The sequence below is a fragment of the Alligator sinensis genome, unplaced genomic scaffold (assembly GCF_000455745.1).
Source record: "Alligator sinensis unplaced genomic scaffold, ASM45574v1 scaffold857_1, whole genome shotgun sequence".
In the NCBI taxonomy this organism is placed as follows: domain Eukaryota; kingdom Metazoa; phylum Chordata; order Crocodylia; family Alligatoridae; genus Alligator; species Alligator sinensis.
The window spans coordinates 331,731-352,155 of NW_005842439.1; the positions used below are offsets into that span (position 1 = coordinate 331,731).

At 42.8% G+C, this 20,425-nt stretch overlaps 1 protein-coding gene across 3 annotated transcripts in view; it reads right to left on the reverse strand.

Moving 5' to 3' along the window:
- Positions 1-20,425, reverse strand: part of AGBL1 (ATP/GTP binding protein like 1) — a 403,598-nt gene that overhangs the window by 97,520 nt on the left and 285,653 nt on the right. For all 3 annotated transcript variants that reach the window (XM_025211966.1, XM_006030348.2, XM_025211967.1), the window contains exon 22: positions 19,870-20,033. In XM_025211966.1, coding sequence (XP_025067751.1) covers positions 19,870-20,033 — 164 coding nt within the window. The remainder of the gene's footprint in view (positions 1-19,869; positions 20,034-20,425) is intronic.

The window sequence follows — 20,425 nt, forward strand, 5'->3', positions numbered from 1 at the left end:
CATTAGTCTGAGTCCACGAATGCAGGTATTACAAGGTAGGAGAAATCTCTTTACAAGCAAGTGTCCTGCTTTCATGGCTGGTCCCTTTGTACCAGTGAGGGGAAATATCCCCCAAGTTTCAATACATATTTTATTCTGTCACTTCTTTCTGTCTAGCTGGCTACTCCTGCTTATGTTGTACACAGGTCTGGAGATGTTAGAAATGAGTGGCACCTCTGGAGAGGGAAGACTGTGAAGGATTCCAATTTGTTTTCTTGTGAAATGAGTTCTAGCTCTTGTGCAATGACATTAGCTTCTGAAAAGCCTAAGGACTCCTGCAGACCCCTGACACCAGTGAAGATTGCCTCTTCATAGGCCCTGAGCACAGGAAGCATAAGCCTGCAAGGGCAACAAAGACTAAACACACTGGGATGCCAAAGAGAACACTTGCAGTGTTGTTGCATCTTCAGGTGCTAAGTCACAAACGACTGAATTGCCCAAGAATACCTAGTAAACAGCCCAGCAAGCCCACCAGCAGATTCAGCCTCCAGTCCCCATGCTTCAGATCCCTGCATCTGCTGTGTTACAGGACCTGATACAACCTAGCACATGTGCACAGTAAGTGCCTTGTTAAAAGAAAGAGATGAGCAGAAGCCTGACTCTGTATGTGAGGATATGTCTAACATAGCCCCCTGAGTGAGACTGGGTATGCTCCTGAGAAACAGGCCCTACCCATTTGCATCTGTTTTGTGAGCATCCAGGCCTTCAAATGTGTGGAGCAGATGTTTCAGAGAGGGTCTGCATGCTAGATTGCATCTGGGGAGACAGAGCCTGAACACCATGCTAATCCATGCATGCACAGCTGCTCCAAGCCATCTACTCCACAAATTCACGGGGGCAGCTTATTTCCCAGAGATATGCTTAGGAGGTGCTGTAGACACCAAAGAACACGCCTCAGCAGTGGCAGTGAGACCTCAAAGGGGAAAAAACAGATAAGCATCCAAATCTGCTTTTTAATCTTATGCTCTTCAGAAGGAGAGAGCACACATGTAGCTACGTGGAGATTTGGTGGCTTAAGTGATCAGGGGCCATCTGCTGCTGCTACCCACATGTGATAAAAAGCCACAGCTTTTTAGTCACTTCTATGCATGGCACAGTGGCTGGCAAGAGGATGGCCTTACCCACTTGAACAGTTCTCCTTCCTAAGTCTCTCTTGGCCAAGCAAATAAGAGTCAGATCTTCCCACTAGGTGGGACATTCTGCACTGTACAGATAACCCTGAATGCCCAAAGGGCTGCCACAGTCAACTAAAAAGTTATCACATCATGCACCCACGTTCAGTTGAGAGGCACTGTGTTCCCTGGCAAGAAGCCATTCGTCACCAATCATATTCTAGCACAACTGCTTACAGAAGACCTGGTGGGAATAACACATGGCTCTGTGGCACATTTCAAACAGCTGGTGAAGAAAATGGAGGGCTGGAACTTAACCGCATTTATGAAGACGTAAAAGACTGTCTACAACGGAAATAAAATATTATGAGCCATTATTTATTATCATAAATAAATGGTGCATTCTCACCCAGAAAACCATATCCATTTCACATTCCTTACCTCATAAATGAGATATTGCAGAAATAAAATAATGTAGAGAGGCAGGAAGTGAAAATAATTAAGGGCTTGGAAACACAATGTTAAGAAATATTGGGAAGAGGTGGACAATGGAAAAGATGCTGGAGGTAAGCTGTGGGATAGTTGGTAAACTATCCATTTCATCAGTGGATATTCAGTGGAGGAGAAGGGCCAAACATTTAAAATTAATCAAAAATTATGTTTGCACAGTATATAATAATCTGTAAAAAAAAAAAAAAATAGCCATCACATGGTATCAGTACATGGGAACTATAGGAGATTCATAAGGCATTAGGTGCTTCAATGAAGAAAGAACATCTGAGAACAGCATTAGTCCGGATTATCGTTATTCTCATTATTTATTTGGAAATGCTACAAGCCCTTGTGTTTCTAGGTATAAGCAAATCACTGCTTAAAAGAGAATAGAAATGGTTTGTTTTTTTCCCCAGGGTCAGGTTAATCTACAATTGTCCCCTGAAACTTCTGGCACTGACTGCTGTCAGAAGGAAGGACATTACATTAGATGGGCCACTATTCTAGTCTGTTATGGGAAAGACTGTCTCCTTAGGATTCACGCATTTACAGCTGAAAAATAGTGACCATATGCTGGAATGAGAAATAAGAAAAATGTGAGGGAACGCCTGACAAATTAAGTCCAGGTACTAATACTTTACCCAAATTCTTGACTGCCCTCTGCAGTTCAGTGAAGAATGAAGCAACATGTTGTGATTTTGAAATAGGGTTTTTCTTGCACTTTAAACTGAAATAGTCTTTTATCTTTTAATAAGATGTTGACACTTTATGGAGAATGTTACAGCATAGCCTCTTCAGAAACAATTCTGCTTCTATATATATGACACTACAGTTACAGGTATAGTGTAAAAACTTGTTAGTTAGACTAGACAGATAAAACAGACAGACTAGACAAATAGGTAGAGAATACATCCTCTGTATTCTCCTTCTCATTCCTTATTACTGAGGATATTGGCCTGAAAGAGGAATCTTTTTTCTGGCATTCACCTATTTCTATTCCTTATTCTGCTTCTGAAGCCCAAATCCTCAAACTGTGACTCATGCTGAGATAGGGTTTTCAGGCGGTAACTCCCTGTTTATACTTAAGGGGAAGCCGTTATGGTCTAACAGGTGAATAATGTGCATTAGATAAAGCCACTGATTCTGCATTTTAAAATGGCTTCGGTGCAAAGCTGACCATAAAGCAGGCTTCCATTGTTTTAAGACTAAGTTTTAACTTTCCAGGAATTGAGTTTTTGTGTGTGAAGCCAACACTGCTCAGGAAAAAAAAAAGGAAGTAGGAGTGGGGCTGGGGCCAGGGCTGGGGAAAAGCTATTTCTCTTTAATGCATGATGGATATCAAAGATGTGCCTCCACAGAGAGGAGAAGGGGAATGCCTCCTGTGCCTCCTCTCCCAATGGGCTCACACGGCAGCTTGTTCATTTTTTCAGCACTGGCAGTGCTGGACAGCAACCTACTTACAGCCCTGTGCTCCGACTCACCCAACACATGTACTACTGCAAAGGTAAGAGAGGGGCTGCTACAACATAAAGGGTCAAATCCTATTCCACCTACTAGGTGTTTGAATAAGTATCTAAGTGTCTAAGTACAATCCTATTCCATCCTGATCGAGCTCCTGAAAAACCATTAGTGGGTCTGTTTTCATAACGTGCTCTCCCCTTAGATTCAAGCTGGAGCCACAAAATGCTGAGAAGGAGAATGACACAACCACTGTTTGCACTAATGTTTGTTCATAGACTGTATCAAAGTTAAATAGGATCACATTTCAAAATGTACATGCCAAAGTACTTTAGATGCCTAATAAGTGAAATACGATCTGGCACGCAACAAACTGTTTAGTAAGCAAGACCATGGATTACATCAATTTCCAGGGGAAAAGTGAGCACGTTTCCTACTTCTTTTCCCTTTCCTCTCTTTTAAATCACCCAAAATGGGATAGTGGGGATAAACTTCAAGCTCAGAAGAGTGAGGGGCTGGGGACAGCAAAGAGCATCATCATCCAATCTTTGCAGCACTGCGCCCATTGTGGTACTAGTCCTGGGCTCTTCATGCAGCTCAGCTGTGATCTGCAGTCATAAGAGTTAATCCAATCCAAGGTCTTTCTATTTCATTCTGACAGTGTACCTCTGTTGGCAGCAACATCAGCCATCTTCATGTAGCCTTCTCCCCATCGTACATCTAGATCTGTGCCAATGCTCCTCAGTCTCCTTCTACTGTGCCTCTTGCTATTCCAGAGCAGGGCTGTCCCACAGCACTGCCACTGCACTTTGATGCTGACCTGAAGCAACAAAGTGAAGATCTTTGTGTGGAGATGAACTTTCTTTAAGTGCAGGGTGTTTGGATCTGGAGTTTTCACCTAAGCACTTCTTGTCTGGAGACAGTCTCATCTCTATCGAGTTGCAGATAGAACAGGAGACTAATGTATTCATTTCACTTCTGCCTTTCTCTTCTGGTTTTCCCTCCAGCCCAACTCTTATCAGCCTTCACCCCAATGTGAAGCAATGTGAACCAATATATCCTAAGAAAATCAGAAGCCTTGTGATAAGGAAGTCCAAGGTGTGCATGGGCCAGTTTATGTATGTGTCCACATATGCATGCCTGGATGCATGTGTATGTTAATTCAGGGCCCAGAAACGACCTGCACATTCTTCTCTCATGTTTCAGGCTATAGCCCCAGCACTTCTCTCTCTACAATATCTAGAATGGCAGCAAACACTAAGGTCTCTGTGTGAGTCAGAATCACAGTACGCTGAGCAGCTGGTGCCTCTGACAGAATATACAATATAACTGAGATGTCAGTGGAGGTGGCTCTGTAGTGCTTTAAAATGCTGTTCCAGTGCCAACTTTCACCTCCTAATATGACACTTTGTTCATCCACCCCCATTTTTAAACTAAATGCTGCTTTAGTTGCAACTCACTAGCTTTAATTAAGAATCTTTCTTCCTCTTGCTTTCTTCCCTCCTCCCCTTACCTTCAAACATTTATTTCTTCACTTGCAGTTCTGTTCTCTAGACTTGTCCCTAAATGAATACCCAGGTGGCATTAGTGTGATGCCACCCAAGTACCAGGACACTGGTTATCCTCTCATTTGCACAGTGGACACCAGACCAAACTGGGCAACCTGAAAACAGGATTATGGCTGTCTTCTCTGTTGCTGGGCTCTTTCAGCACAGGACAGGAGCAGAGCTGGGGACAGTGACTGAGAGTATCTGTACAGCAGAGCTAATTGGTGCACATTTCAGAATGCTATTGAGGTATTTTGTGTACCCTGCATCCTTACACCCCAAAGAATGACTGGACCCGGTCTTGGCTCAACAGGTCATAAGGATTCTTATAGCCTTAGCTTTCTGGAGGCCACTTATCTTGGCATTTTAAGAGTTGTTGATCCAATATGCACTGTATGCTTCTTAGCTTGCATTGTAATCAATAATATGTATGTTGTATTAACAAAAGCTTTTATCTATCCAGATCAATGTACTTATGCTAAGTTGTAAAATAAACTCCCATTATGCTTCTCACTTATGTTAATCAGGCAGCCAACTATAATGCCAGAAGGAAGTATACCAAAAAGACAGGACTAAATGGATTCATGCTATTCTTCTATCAAGAGTAGATTTTTTTAGGTGATATCTTTTATTGGACCAAGTGTAATTATCAGTTATCAAAGATATCACCCACAAACATTCTTCCCTCTTTCCTATCAACAGGCATGTTGAACTTGCTCTACCAAAGGCCAGTTGTTAGGGATTGAGTTATAGGTGGTCTGGTCTAATGGTTAGGATAATGAAAGAAGGCAGGGGCCAAGGTCTGGGTCAGAGTTTGAGATCCATTTACCAGGTCTAGAGAGAAATCCAGGGGCAATCAAACACACAAACCAGGATCAGGGTCTGGGAATCAGATGCCAAGTTACCAAGCCCAGGGGATAACCCAAAAGTTGAATCCACAAATGGTCAAACCAGGAACCAGGAGGATTGCCAAGACGGCCCAGAGTCAAAACTGATGGCTGGCCTTGGAGTTTGCTGCCACAGCTGGAGGTATATGGGTAGGTGACGCTCCCAGCAGCTAATCAGGAAGCTAGCCAGTCATTTAGCTGAGGCTGAATTTGTCAGGCAGAGAGACTCAAGGCAAGTGTGGCTGCCTAGGCAATTAACCCAGGCTGGGCAGCCTGATTAGGGTCCCTGACATCAGCACTGGAACAGATCCAACAACAGGTCACATATGAAGTCTGTCACCACTCTTATTTTGTTCTTAATTGTCATAATCAATACACTAACTCACTCAGTCTGGTCTTCTGAACCTTGCTGTTAATGAACAGTCAACAGTGTATGTGTTGCTACTGAGCAGCCTAAAAATGTGTGAGGATCTGAAACCACTAGCATGCTGAAGAGATATTCCACTTTGTGTGGTCTCTTCCTTTGGTTTCATGAATCTATCAATTATGTTCATTCCATAGTCAGCCTTAGCCAGCATCTGGGCCCATGCCCTGAATTGTGGATTTGAAAATGCAGATCCGAATGTTGTGCCCTGGTCCCATGTCTACCATCCTGTTATAATCTCCAAGCTCATAGGAGGTCTATGGGTGGGTGAGACATGTTCTGACTCCCAACCAATCTAATTTTTCCTCATGTAACTGTATTTCTCAGGGAACTCCATTGGGAGCTATGGATAAATTAATTAAAGGTCACCCAGAATGAAAATTACAATGAGCAGGATAACTAATTAGAGGCATGATACACACTGATTTCACAGAGAAGTGCTTTCTTCTGAGGGGATGGAGATGCTTTTCCTCTGAATACTTTCCTACAAAGACATTCTCCCATTTTATCTCCCCAAAGAAGATTTGTGCTCTCGGGCATTCAAGTCCGATAAACCAGTATAAAGGTTCTGCCCATCTCCTATCATGTGTATCTGGAATCCATCAAAGAACCCAGACAATTCCATTTGGAAAAAACCCTCCATGCAAACATGCATGTGCCAAGACTCTTTGGTGTACCAATGGGATTTATCCTGATGCAAGAAAAGAAGTTACTGATCAATATGAAAAGGTCTAATGTGATGCAGGACCATAATAATATGCCTTACAGCAAGTCTGCCATAGAAAGGATGTCATTCACTGGGTATAGGCAAGCCTATTTCTGGAGCCCAGTCAACTCTGTGCATATGGAAAATGTGAATAACCTTGGAGAGATAAAGTAGCAAATAACACATTCTTGTGAAAGCAAATGTCTTGCTTTGATTTCTTCCATTTTTAATTTTTCTTCTTTGTTCTCTTCTTCTTCTTCTTGTTATTTGTAGTTTTTATATATTATCTGATTGATTAATTAATTAGTTACTTCTTGGTACATGCATCTGATCTGTACCCAGCCTGGCATTTCTGGGACTGCCATGTGATAACAATCACAAAGGTAATGCAGCTCATGAATTGTTTCCTATTATAAAAAAATCCAACCAGAGGAAGATAGGGACAGGTCTGGAACATGTTAAAAGAGTCAAGAAGCTGAATTACAGGGGTCCACCCATGGAAGTCTATATGAAGTCCTTTTGAATACCAAATGTGTTCTTTATAGACACTGCTGCTTGGCTGAACTTCCAAGGAATGTAACGGGCCTGGACTCACGTAGTACAAAGGAGGGATGCTGCAGTTTGCAGGTTGAACAGGAGGGAAGGACTGCAGGAGAGAGGCACAGCTGCTTTTTCAGAAAGCATTTCCCTAAAGGTAAATGACAACAGTATGATGTGATGCCATATGAAGGATCTAAACCTAGACCCCATGTTTGCTCCTCTGGCTAGAAGGGATAGGCATTGCTACAGACAAAGCATGTCCAGGTCCTCTATGGCAAGGTTGTGAGTTCCAGTCAATGGCTAGGTCGGGGTGGGTCACAAATGATACAACATCTGAAGGAGCTGGGAGCATTTCCAGTGCGCAGATCCCTAACTGGCCAGGGGAGTAAGTCAGCTAATAGCCTCAGTTCAGATCATCTCATATGGCAAAGCACTATGTCAACACTAGCCCACCTTCTTAGAAATGTTATTTCAATTAAAAACTGCTCCATTCAAAAAATCCGGCACCAGAAACATAACATGACAATTTGCAGTGAATTTAATTAAAAGTATTGGCATTTCTATAGCACTGCTCACCCCAGCCTCCAAACACCTGGGCAATAAAATGAAATGTCCTTATGTAAAAAGATGTTCTGGGGAGACTAGGAGTCTGAATGTACTAACCACAATAAAATATATGAAAAAAATAAGTCAACAAACCTGCTCTCATGTAAAATGTCATAGGCCTCTTAACATCCAGGAGTGGTCAGGGCCAGAGCTGGGTGAAATTTTTATTCACTGCAATTTCATTCAGCCAGACACTATTTGTGCGTTTGGATGGAATTTGCCAAATCATGTTTGTGGATTCTGTTTTCATTGCAGCTGTATTTACAGAATCAAGGCTTCTCTTTCACCCACTTATCCAGTAGATGAGGTACTCACCCAGGATATGTGAGACCTATCTTCCATTGTCTTCTCTTCCTGATGGGATGTGAACCCATATCTCCCACTTGCCAGCAGCCAATAGGGTATTCTGGAGTACTGTGAGACAAATCTCTTTTGCTAATGCTAGTAGTGTTGAGATGATGTTGTTGCTGTGATGGTCCAGGAGATATGAGAGAGTCAAGAATTCCTGTGGGTGATATCTTTTATTGAACTGACTGTAAGGTTGGTATAGACATAGGCCAGTTTCCATACATAGGACAGAACCACCTCTGACCACCTTCATACCACAACTGATAAAACAAACAACAAAAATCTGACTGGACACCTTGCACCAGATGGAACCGCACATTGGACTGCTAGATTGACTGTTTCAGGTAGAAAGGTTATAGTGAAATTCTCAACAAAAGCCAGAACCACCACACCCTCTCTCCCTCAGAGAGAAAAGCCATACAGTCCCTAAGATCCAACCATGAAAAAGTAATCAAACTAACACACAAAGGAAGAGCTATCATCATCCTCAACTGTGAAGACTACATCAATGAGGCTAACAGACAAGTCTTGGGGACCAACTACTACAAAGAACTGGGGGAGGACCTGGTACCAGCATTCACTGTGGAACTGGAAAATATTATCAATTTTTTTCCACTCCAGCTTCAGAAAAAACTACGGCCACTAATCTCCTAACCACTAATCTCCTACTATTCTAGCCCAGGAACATTTTGTATGCTCCCAAAGATTAACAGAAGGCAACCCTAGCAGATCCATCTATGGTACCCTCACTATCAGGATTCATAGAAACCATCCTACAACCACTTGTCACTCAAAAACCAAGTTTTCTATAAGGTATAAGAGACTTTTCCAACAACATACAGATCACTGAGAAAGCCAAACTTACAATCATGGATCTCACCAACCTACATACTAATATCCTACACAGTGAAGGCACAGCTGCCTGCTTGAGATACCTACAAGACAATGGACTACACTCAGATTTGCAACTATAACATATTGCACAAATCATTCATTTCATCCTCACCCACAACAGCTTTACTTTCAACAACTGACACCCCTCCAAACCATCGGCAAAGCTATAGGCACAAGGATGGATCCTCAATATGCCAACCTCTTCATAAGCCACCTGGAGGAGGAATTGTTTTTTTTAATTGTGCCACTAAACCTGCACTGTACCTGAGCTATGCAGATGATATTTTCATCATCTTGAGAGAACACCTGGACTTGCTTATTGACTTCCACCATAAATTTAACATCCGCCATCCCTCAATCAAATTATCTGTGGAATATTCCTATAACAACATCAACTTTCTAGACACCATGATCTACATCTAGGAGGGCACCCTACACACCACTATATATAGAAAACCATCAGGCCATCGTACTTAGATCTACAAAATTAGTAATCATGGGAAACACATAAAAAACAGTGATCTACAGTCAGGCCCTCAGATACCACTGTATATGCTCTGAGGAAAACATCTGTGAAACCATCTTGCCAAAATGAAAAACTGCCTTTGCCTAGCAAGGACACCCCAGCCGAGAAAGAGACTGCATATTTGAAAGAACTACACAAGTACCCCACAGCCACCTACTACAATACAAGAGAAAAAACCCTACTAACCGTACATCCTTGGTTGCCACTTACCATCCCACAATTGAACCTATAAGAAGGATCATAAAACAGCTACAGCAAATACTTGAAAAAGACCAGACCTTAATAAAAATATTCCTAGCTCCCCAACTACTGGCCTTCAAACAGCACCCTAACCTCGCCCAAGTAGTCATCATCCGAACTAAACTCCATGCTGAACAACAGGCACCTAATAGGACCCAGCCCTGCCTCAGCAATACATGCAAGACCTGCCAACACATTTTTACTGCCAGAACAATCAACATTTCCCACAAAAAACCTATCAGAATCCATGGATCATACACATGTTTATCCCAGAACGTGATATAGTTCATCCAGTGTACCAAATACCCCTATGGAAATTATGGGGTGAAACCAAAGTAAAACTACTCACCAGAATGAATAGTCACTGAAAAAAAGACATAGGACAGAGAGACTAGAATACAGGTAGGAAAACATTTTTTATAGAAAATTCACTCTGTCTAAACCTACAGTTTGAATGTTCAAAGCAAATATTCCCAGAAAGTCATCAACCTATTGGACACTAAGCACCAGGGACTTAATATAGACAATGAGGGTCTGTGTAGAAGTGCTCCATGCATTTTTTAGAGCACTATGAAGTTACAGTGCTCTTAAACATGACAGAAGTGCAGTGTTTGGTGGGGGTGGGGAGAGGTAGGGCTCTGAGCCTCCCTGCTCTTTCCCAGCTAGGAGGCAAAGAGTGCTTCACCGCCTCCTGGAGCTTCTCCACTGGTCAGAAATTTGAGCAGCGTACAGAAGTTATTTAAAGCTCTGTAGGTTGTTAAAGTGCTGTAAAATATAGTGCTTCAAATTGAATACCTCATGTAACAATGAGGTACTCATTTTTAAAGTGCTGTAAAGCTGTGCACTTCTGTTAAGTCATGGGTATAAAGCACTTCATAGATTTCATAGACATTAGGGCTGGAAGGGACCTCATGAGATCATTGGGTTCAGCCAACTTTTTTACACACCCAGAGTTCTTGATCCATTATAATCTTCCCGATCCGCACTGGCCCCTGCACTTCACAGGTAATAATGACTCTACTTAACAAGCTTTTCTTCCATCTGATATTTAACTCAGCTGTGTCTGCTTCTTTCTCAGAAGCCTGAGGAGGGGTACTTTGATACCAGAAAGCTTGCCTGTGTCTATACCAACCACACAGTTGGTCCAATAAAAGATCACCCTCAAGAATTCTTGCCTTCTGCCAATGCTGTTGTACTATACATAAAAAGCATTATTTGCTGGTTCAAGGAATGGACCCCAGGTTCCTCCAGCTGAGAGTCCTCATCACCAGGCCACTGAGTCACTCAGACACGCCCTCTCACCCCATAACCACCGTTTTGTAAATTGTGCCTAAGAAGAGGCAGCCTTCCTTTCCATGACTTTGCTTGAATTAAATATGGCCCAAATGGAATCAAAATAGTCCATTTAACCTAAAACAAACAAGTCATATAGGTGTGATTTGAGGTTGTTTTGACTGAACTGAAAAATAACTCTTTGCACAAGCCTAGCTAGGGTTTAGTTTTGCCCCAGTCCAAAGACAGGAAATACAACAACTTGGTACCCTGTAACCTAATGCTGATGCAAAATCAAATCCTTGCAGCAGTACCCTATATTTCCCTTGAGGATGATGTTCCCTTGAGATACATGTCTTAAGATCAGTATGTAGGCATCTGTCGATTCTTCTGGATCATGGCATATGCATGAGAGGTCACCACAACCTTCAGGCATACGCCCAGGCAGAAGCAAGGAAGAGTGGAGGCTATGCAGACCTTCATCCCCCCTTAGATCATTGAGTCAGGATCCAAAGGCCAGACTGAGTCCAGACATTTGGTGCCTCAAAGGGCTGTAATCGTGTGCACATCCGGGAAGCAAATCCAGGTCCCCCACATGGCTGGTATGGATTCCACTACAGAACCACAACAGCAGGTTAAAACTGGTAGGCCTGCCTTAATATAAGAAAGCTGAGAAGACTACAACTGGACCAATGACCAGTACAGTCATTAAACTTTTTGTTTTTCATTAACAGCAATATGAGGAGTATTTGCCATTTGATCTGGGAGAGAAAATCTCTCTGCTGAAGAGAGGGGAGAGATGACAAAGGAACACAGAGGTAGATAATTGCTGACTAAGGAGAACATACTCATTGACTTTGCAAAACCCTTTGTCAACATATATGAGGCGTCTCATGAACAAATGGCTTAGAATTGCTCCAGCGAATACAAAACACATTTAAGTATGAGCTTGAGGGAGGAAAAGGAGGGGATGGAGAAGGGAACTTAGAAAAGCATGATTAGTTCACGCAGCAGGTAGAAAAGGAAAACTGTAGCAAGGTTTTTCCTTTCTCCCTTCCCCACTTTCTGAACCACTTCAAGTGAGCAGTCACAGTTCCCATCCCCTTCCTGGTCATGACAAATGTGAAGTTACTCGGACAGCGCTGACTAAAACCTAATCGCTTTTACAGCAAATGAAGCATGAAACCTATTGTCAAAAAACATGATGTCCAAAGTATATGTCGGCACTCTATCTTCCCAGCAGAGAGCTCCTGAAGGTCTGAGCTCACTGCAGGGCTCTGGGAGAGTCTGAAAACATGAGATTAAAGGTTCTTTAAGGGCCAATGCAAAAATGAGCTTATGAGGCCAACTTCTGCCCTCGGGGAAGACATAATATGCTGATCAAAACACCCACGAGGACATTTTGTTTCCCTGGGCACTGAGCCCCCAAGTAGACATCCCGGATCCTGGAATGGGCAAAATGATATTCCGCAAGTGGCTACTGAATGCCCACATCAGAAGTGGCATTATATGTAGATAAGTGCACAGAAGAAAAGAAGAAATGCTATTTACTGAGCCAGAGCATAGTTCTATCAAGCCCAGCAGCCTGTCTCACACAGTGGCAGTGCATGGATGCTAACGGGAGGCTGAACAGGTTGATCTTCCACCCCCTGCTCATCTCTCACTGCAGCTTCCAGAGCTCAGAGGTTCAGAAAGTTCTGACATCAAGGCTGCACCCCTATCTACCATGCCTGTTGATGGGCCTTTCCTCCAAAATGTGTCCAATATTTTTTTGAACTGGGGTAAGCTATCAGCGTCCGGAACATTTTCTACAAGTCAATCATATCCTGTGTGCTATGTGCAAACTTCTATGACCCAAACCACTCCAAATGGATCCATACCATGCCAGAACAAGAAATGTAAAACCTGCCAACACATCTCTACCACCCCCACTATAACTACACCCCACAACAGAACCGCCACCGCTCCTAGATCTTACACCGGCTCCTCCAGCAATGTAATGTAGCTCATCCAGGGCACTAAATGCCCAGATGGAAAATATGTAGGAGAAACCCGAATGCCCAGATGAAAAATATGTAGGAGAAACCAAACAACAACTGCATACCCAAATGAACGCACACTGAAAATCCATCAAAAACAAAAATATCCAATTACCTGTGGGTGTCCACTTCTCACAAGACAATCACTCCCTCCCTGACCCCTGAATTCGAACTCTCAAAGGGAATTTACAAAATACCTTTCACAGACGAACCTACAAACTTCACAAACCTACTGGATACAAAAAATCATGGATTTAATATAGACATTGGATTCATGACACATTACAACTTGATATTTGGCGCCCCAGGTAACCTGCCTGTAGCTTACCACTTGCATTTTTTCACACATTTCCCTCCCTTTCCCCCCTTCCTCCTATCTCTACCCCTTGTCTCCCAAACTTCCACTCATCTGCATTTTCACAGATGCACTTCTTGTAAATTTGCTTCTTTTCTACCTTGGAGAAGAGATAATACCAGCAGAGTCTCCCTATAACTGATGAAGGATGTTTGTGCCCAAAAGCTTGCAAAAAACTTTTTTTCCAACTTTTTAGTTGGTTTAATAAAATATATCACATCTACCCAGTGAACCTTGCCTGCCTATGTGCATAAATATGCACTATGCACCCTTTTAAGAGGAAGTGCCAAGCACGGGAAAGCCCCCAGGTAGGTCATGTGTATCCTTTGAGTATTAAACCTGGGTGAACTTGAAATGTCCTAGAAAAGGCATCTTAGGTTGCTGACCATATATAACAAAATGCTGACGGTAAACTGGATAACGCCTAAAGTGAGTTAACCAACAGATACAGAGTCAAGAAATTATTTCAGGGTGACTCAGCATCCACCCTAGTGCTGAGGGCATTGACCGCACACATCAATTGAGGACTGAAGGAATTTAGGCGGAATTGGGAAATTATTCTTTTTGGAAACATATTCAACTCCAGTCTCTCCCATCCTCATTTCATGTCATAAGGATGGCAGGTTTTATGATACTTGTAGTCCACAAGGTTGGCTCCAGTAGCCTGTCAGCATGGGAAATACTTACACAAGGCAAAATCTTAAGACCCTGATTCAGTTTTTTTCCTTAGTCCTTAATCAGATGTAATGCTCAATAGAAAGTCAGTGGGAGCCTTGGATGAAAAAAGGGCTGTGCAAAGCCTGAAGTAACTCGGGATTAAAGTGTTCACAGAGTAAATACTATTACCCAGTATGGACAATTTTCTATAGGTGGGCCAGAGATCACACAATGGTAGTGTAGGTCCAGAGGGAATGCTGGGACATGACTGCTGATTTCAAAGGCAGGCTTAAAAAGGTACATATCTGTCTGGTAATTAAATGTGTTTATGCCTTGGGCTCAGACCTTAGCTGCTTGTATTTTACAGTCAGCACAGCAGAAGAGACGGCGTTGGGGCACAGCGAAGGAAAGAGGACACTTTCCTATGTTCTGTTTCTAGGGGCAGTCAGGGACAGAGAGCTGATGAAGTCCCACATGCTGGCTCTCCTTTTGCCCTTGCAGGCCCCTGAAACACCTCCTCAGGGGACGTAGGAAGGACAACTGACACAGAGGAAGCTACCTTGCATCAGAAGACCCTTCAGCATTTCCAACAGGCCAGCTCTCCAAATGAGTTGCACAGATGATGGGGGAGTCAGGTATTTTGAACCTTATATTTACTGCTGCTATCCAGTTCTCTGTATTAATCTTACCAGTAAATGGTACTTGCTCCTATTTACCCTGCCACTGCAATGAGTTGTTCCATTCACCATGCCACTCTCACAATCAGAAGATGATCATAGACCAGGATCAGGAAGGAATTCTTGCTCAGGTACCAAATCAAACTATTGATTAGGTCCACCACTCATCAGCTACAACAGAGGCAGTAAGCTAAGCTGAATGCAGTGGGTCACTGGCTGGATCTGGCCTGACAAATTTCCCATTTGGGTCGGACGCTTCCTTTAGAAACCTCACTTCTTTGACTGCTGTTGCCTCCTTCCAACTGAATGACCTCTGCTTCCAACAAACTATGTCAAGTGCACAGAGACAGTCCATACCAGAGAAGCAAGCAGTGTCCAGTGCTCCTCAGGGTCTCCTGCTTGGGCAGAGGAAAAAGAAAGAGGCAGCAGCATCCGCAGAGCTGAGACAGTTTGGAGAAAGGAAGGATTAAAAGACATGTCTAGATACCAGCTCTGACAGGTGGAAATGTTTGCTGTCAGAGGGAAAGGATGACATATCGAGTCAATGCCAAACACCCCAGACACTGAGGAAGCATGCACCAGAGACAAGCTGCAAGGATTTCAAAGCAAAAGCAATGGAGGGAGCAGACCAGGGGGATTAGACACTCTGTCTCCACAAACTGCAATCTACAGGAGTTTGTGATGAGCCACTTAGTTAATTAAGTCTGGGAGCCAGATGTCTCCAGGGCTGGTTAACATCTTGTTTCCTTCTTTGACCTGTCACTGGGTATGTGCTGGTGATGGGCACTTTGGAATGCAGATCAAACAGACAGATTAAATTAAACTGGCCAGACAGACAGTTTAATTTATGTACCAATTCAATGGGCTATGGGGAGAAAAACAAACCCAAATCCAATTGTAACTTAACTTCTCTGGTACCAATGGGAGGTCAAAGCTGATCTTCATTGGCCTTTAATAAATCAGGAGGAGCTACACCAAATTCAAAGGCTTCCAAACAGTGACTATGGTAAAAAATTGGTGTAAGGGTAACCACAATGAAACCCAAAAGGAATAAAGGGATTCAGACTAGAGCATAAGACATAAAGAGGCTCTGTGGTAATTTAGCAATTGCTAGCAAGTGTGAGCTGAGTGGTGCTACAATGTCAGTAGCAAGCCCATTCCCTTGTGAACAAAAAAGCAGACTTAACCCATAAAAAAACTGAAACATGAGACTTTGGGAGTGGTTAACTGTTCCAGGCAGACCTCCAGAAAAGCAGGGCATATAGAAAGAAAACCACTGATCTTTAGCGCTAAGTGTTAATCTAGTCTAATGCATCCTGTGACAAAGATATTCCAGATGGACTAACGAATGATCAGCCATATCAGTCACAGGTGTACAGGTATATGAGTGCGCCTGGCAGGTACGCACATTATGGCTGTGTATAGGTACCCATCACTATGAGACAGGGGGGTTGTGCACTCAGGCTGTTAGGTGATGACTTCTCTTCTGAGATGCATTTCTGACTATCAGTTTATGAAAGGGCGTAAAAAATTTTCATAGATTCTGTTTTTGATAGTTTACAAAAATCTTTGGGTGCATTCAGCTCATTCTAAAGCAAAGACTGCTCTGGCTGGAATGAAATCCCTCATCTCTAAAAGATAAAAATAAAGATGGAAGAAACTGGAGGGAGAAGGGGGGCAATTTTGTTCATGGCATAATTTCACCTTCTTTTTAGCAAAAAGCTTCAAGTACCAAAAAAAGAAAAGTTCAGTTTTCACCAGCCTCTGTTTCTTTCCAGTGCAATAGGTGAATACTATTATGGCAAGAATCACCAGGTAATGATATTACAGAGGTTCCCTTTTTCCTCACAAAGTACAAGCTATCTTTGGAGAAATGCTAATTTATTGTCAGATTGGTGATATAATTTCAGTTTGAGGAAGCTGTCACAAACCGCTGTGTTTGTGCTTTCAGTTTTCCCCAGCCTCTGTTTCTTTCCAGTGCAATAGGTGAATACTATTATGGCAAGAATCACCAGGTAATGATATTACAGAGGTTCCCTTTTTCCTCACAAAGTACAAGCTATCTTTGGAGAAATGCTAATTTATTGTCAGATTGGTGATATAATTTCAGTTTGAGGAAGCTGTCACAAACCGCTGTGTTTGTGCTATTTCATAATCTCTTTAACTAAAGTCAGTTCTTGGGACTAGATATTTTTGGGTGAGGGACTTAGCTAAGTGCTTTCTGTGACAGCCGCCATTCAAGGACTGGTGCAAAGTGCGTAAATAAAACAAAATGCCCGAAGAAACTTCATGGGCTGTGAATTACTTATCTAGGGAACTGAACGGCAGGGACCTAAAACATGCTTTGAGTTAACAAAGGGACAAAAATACTTTGGGTACTTTCAGTCCTACTTCTGTATACTCTCAGTTGCAGAAAGTAAAATATATCCTTTGTTGTAACCATCAGAAGATGGCATCGTCCAAAATAAACCACCAATCCATTCTTTTTCTCAAGCCCATAGAAATATCTATCTAGAAAACTTCATAGCTGAAATGTTTTTCTAGCGCATCCCCAAAAAGTGGTAGTGGCAGTGGAAACTGGTTAAGACACAGCTCTAGTGTTCTTAGCACTGTATTGTCTAACTGTGCTGAAGAAGACTGAATGAAAAGGTCTACATTACAGCTCTCTACATTATAGCTTCCTCTGTCATAACAACTAATGAAGGTGAGAAATCATTCCCACAAAGTTGGCTAGTATAGACCAGAGAGCCACGGTTATCTAGAGCACATGTACAAGCTTTCGTGGGCTGAAGCTCACTTCATCAGATGCTATATATAGTGTCAACCAGGCCAGGAATTTCTGTTTTTCTGCCTGTGAACAACGTCTCCTCTGCACACTATGTTCTGATGACTGGGTTCCTGTAGTTCTCTGGACTAGAGTCAAATATACTCTGGAGTGGAATATTGCTTTTTTGTATTAGAATCAATACACTGCACATTCATTTCCATTTCATTATTTATAAAGGACAGTATATGTCATCACATTTCATGTTTTTACTTACCTTCCCCCTATTTTCCTATGACAAGCTTAAAGGTATTATCAGTGAGTGGAATTCAAATTTCAGTGCCGTACCTGGTTTGCCAAGATGTTTCTAGCTAACAGCCCTTTGCCTCGACTACCATAATTTCACTAAGCCAGCAGTTCTGCCCAGCCAATGCATGGGTTTTTCTGGGAATGCTCGAAGAAGTTAAACTCCCTTACACCTTTCCAACATTACAACATTGGGTTGTGGTGAGGTATTCAATGCACGCATGTTAAAGGGATTAGTGCTTCTGCTGGGATAAGCACCTAATTGATCACGTCCTTACCCTACAACATTTCAACAGTATGGGAATCCTCCAAGATCTCTTGACATTCTCAATCTGTCTTGGTATCAATTCATTAGGAAATAGCTATGCACGACTAACTTTCTTATTATTAAATTGGTACAACCACTTTTGATCTTGTCCACAATTAAAGAGGCCTGAAGTGAAGAAAAACTGAAATGAAAATAACTAAACAAAATCCAAACAGGAATGGTCTAGTCCTCACTATATCCTGTTTAGGTTGTAGCCAGGATGACTACCTAAGCAAGCTCTACCCGATCCAGTGGCTTTACCTTGTGCTCCCAGGTCACAAGGCATCTGGAGGGGAAGAGAGGGTTCCTCCCATATGAGAACATATTTTAACACAAAGGCTTATGCTGCTCTAGATCCAAAGTCAGAGCTTGCTTAATGCCTGGAAGCCATCTGTCCAGCCAAGCTTGAGCGCTTCTGTCTTATGACACACTAACTGCTTCTTGGTTGGCTGTCTGCAGCACGGTTGTTGTTTAGGGTACATGGTCACTGCTTCATTTCTACGTTCACATGAACAAGTAGGCATGACTAATCCAAAGGAATGTCTCTATTCCTTAGGTTTCGTTTTCTGTCCTCCCTCCACAAGCATTAAAAACAATGAACAAAGTTGTAAATATGGTCCCTGGCATGGAGAACAGGTGGTGCTAATGGCTGCTAAGTATCCCTGAAGGGAAAAGACTGGAAACCTACTATAAATTTCTGGGGCATTTCTGCTACTAAACATATTGCCTTTTGCTTTAATAACACTGAGAGGATCACATGATGAAAGACCCACAGGGGGAGCTTCGACTCACCTCAGGTCACCGGGTTTTCTTTTTCCATTAGTCTTGGGAGGGCATTAGTTTGATGTATACACATGCCACTGGCAAGTGAGAACAGCACTGTTGCAAAGCGACATTCCCATCACCTAAGACACCTGATTTTATGTGTTCTCTGCTTTGACATAGACTCGGGTCAAATTCTCTTCACTGGTGCAACTCCATTTTTGTCTACCCCACTGATGGCAGTGGAGCCATAACCCTCAAAATCAGAGCAGAATTTGGCACTTTAAGAAAAGAAAAAGACTCTCCAAGCTAATAAGTGAGATCAATGTATTAATAAATGGGCCAAAGAGATGCAAGTCTTCTCACTCAGGGCTTACAAGATCCAATTCTATCATGAACAGAACACCACCAATGTGAGTTGTAGGTGCCTTGCCTCTTGTGGGACAAAATACCTAAAATTTTCTGACAAACTTTCATATGAGTTTGAAGTCCTCAGTCCCTTCCCTGCAGCTCTGAGGAACAGTGGTGTCCTGTAAGGTACCTCAGCGAGTCTTCCTAAGTCTCCCCAACCATATCCTCAGTGGTTGGGAAAGGATGCAAGTGACCTCTAAAGAGAGACAGCAAATCTTTCAAGGGAGATCCCATTCTCTGGTACTGGACCACATGAGAAGGGGAGTATAAAATCCCAGAGGAGCCTACTGATCTACACTGCAGATCAAGACATCAGTGCCAGCCAGAGTGAGTTTCTGAAGGAGTTAGTTGTGTCCACTTCTCCAAAAAGTCACAACACAGTCCCACCCCTAACACTGACTCTCAACCTGTAGTTGGGCTGGTGCTGTGAACACTGAACCAAGACATATCCATGAGACCCTATATCTCACCTGGGACCTTCTAAGTAATATTACTCTGACCTTTGTGTCTGGAAGTCTCTGATCTCTTCCTCCAGATCCAGCAGGGCTGCAGCCTGAGTTATTAGCTTCTTGCTGCAGGGCAAGGATTTGAGTTGCAGAATGAGCAGGCCTAGGCAGAACTTGGCGCCCATCTCCTCCAGCTCTCGAGTTCCGATCTGCAGGCCCTGTCGGTGAAAAGCAAAAAGTGAGAGTCAAGACTTACATCAGCAATAAGGCTGATACAACTCTCTGCGGGGGCCCTCCAGGTAGGAGAGTCCACAGGCAGGGCAATGAAAAGGAACAGACCCAACCCCAATGCTTAATATGCAGACTTTGCTCTTACTGCAGTTGGACCTGTTCCTCATCAAAGCTATTTACAAATACGACCTCATAGCTATCTGAAAAGTAATCTCTATTTTACACTTGGGGAAATTAAGGGTGAGTGTAGATGAAATGGGGGCCTAAATTGAAGCAGTGGGTTTTTAAAAACACTGTTTCAATTTACAGCCCTTTAAACCCCCGTGTTGTGCACACACCCAAACTTACCTGCCTCTCCGGTGGTGGGGAGGGGAGGACG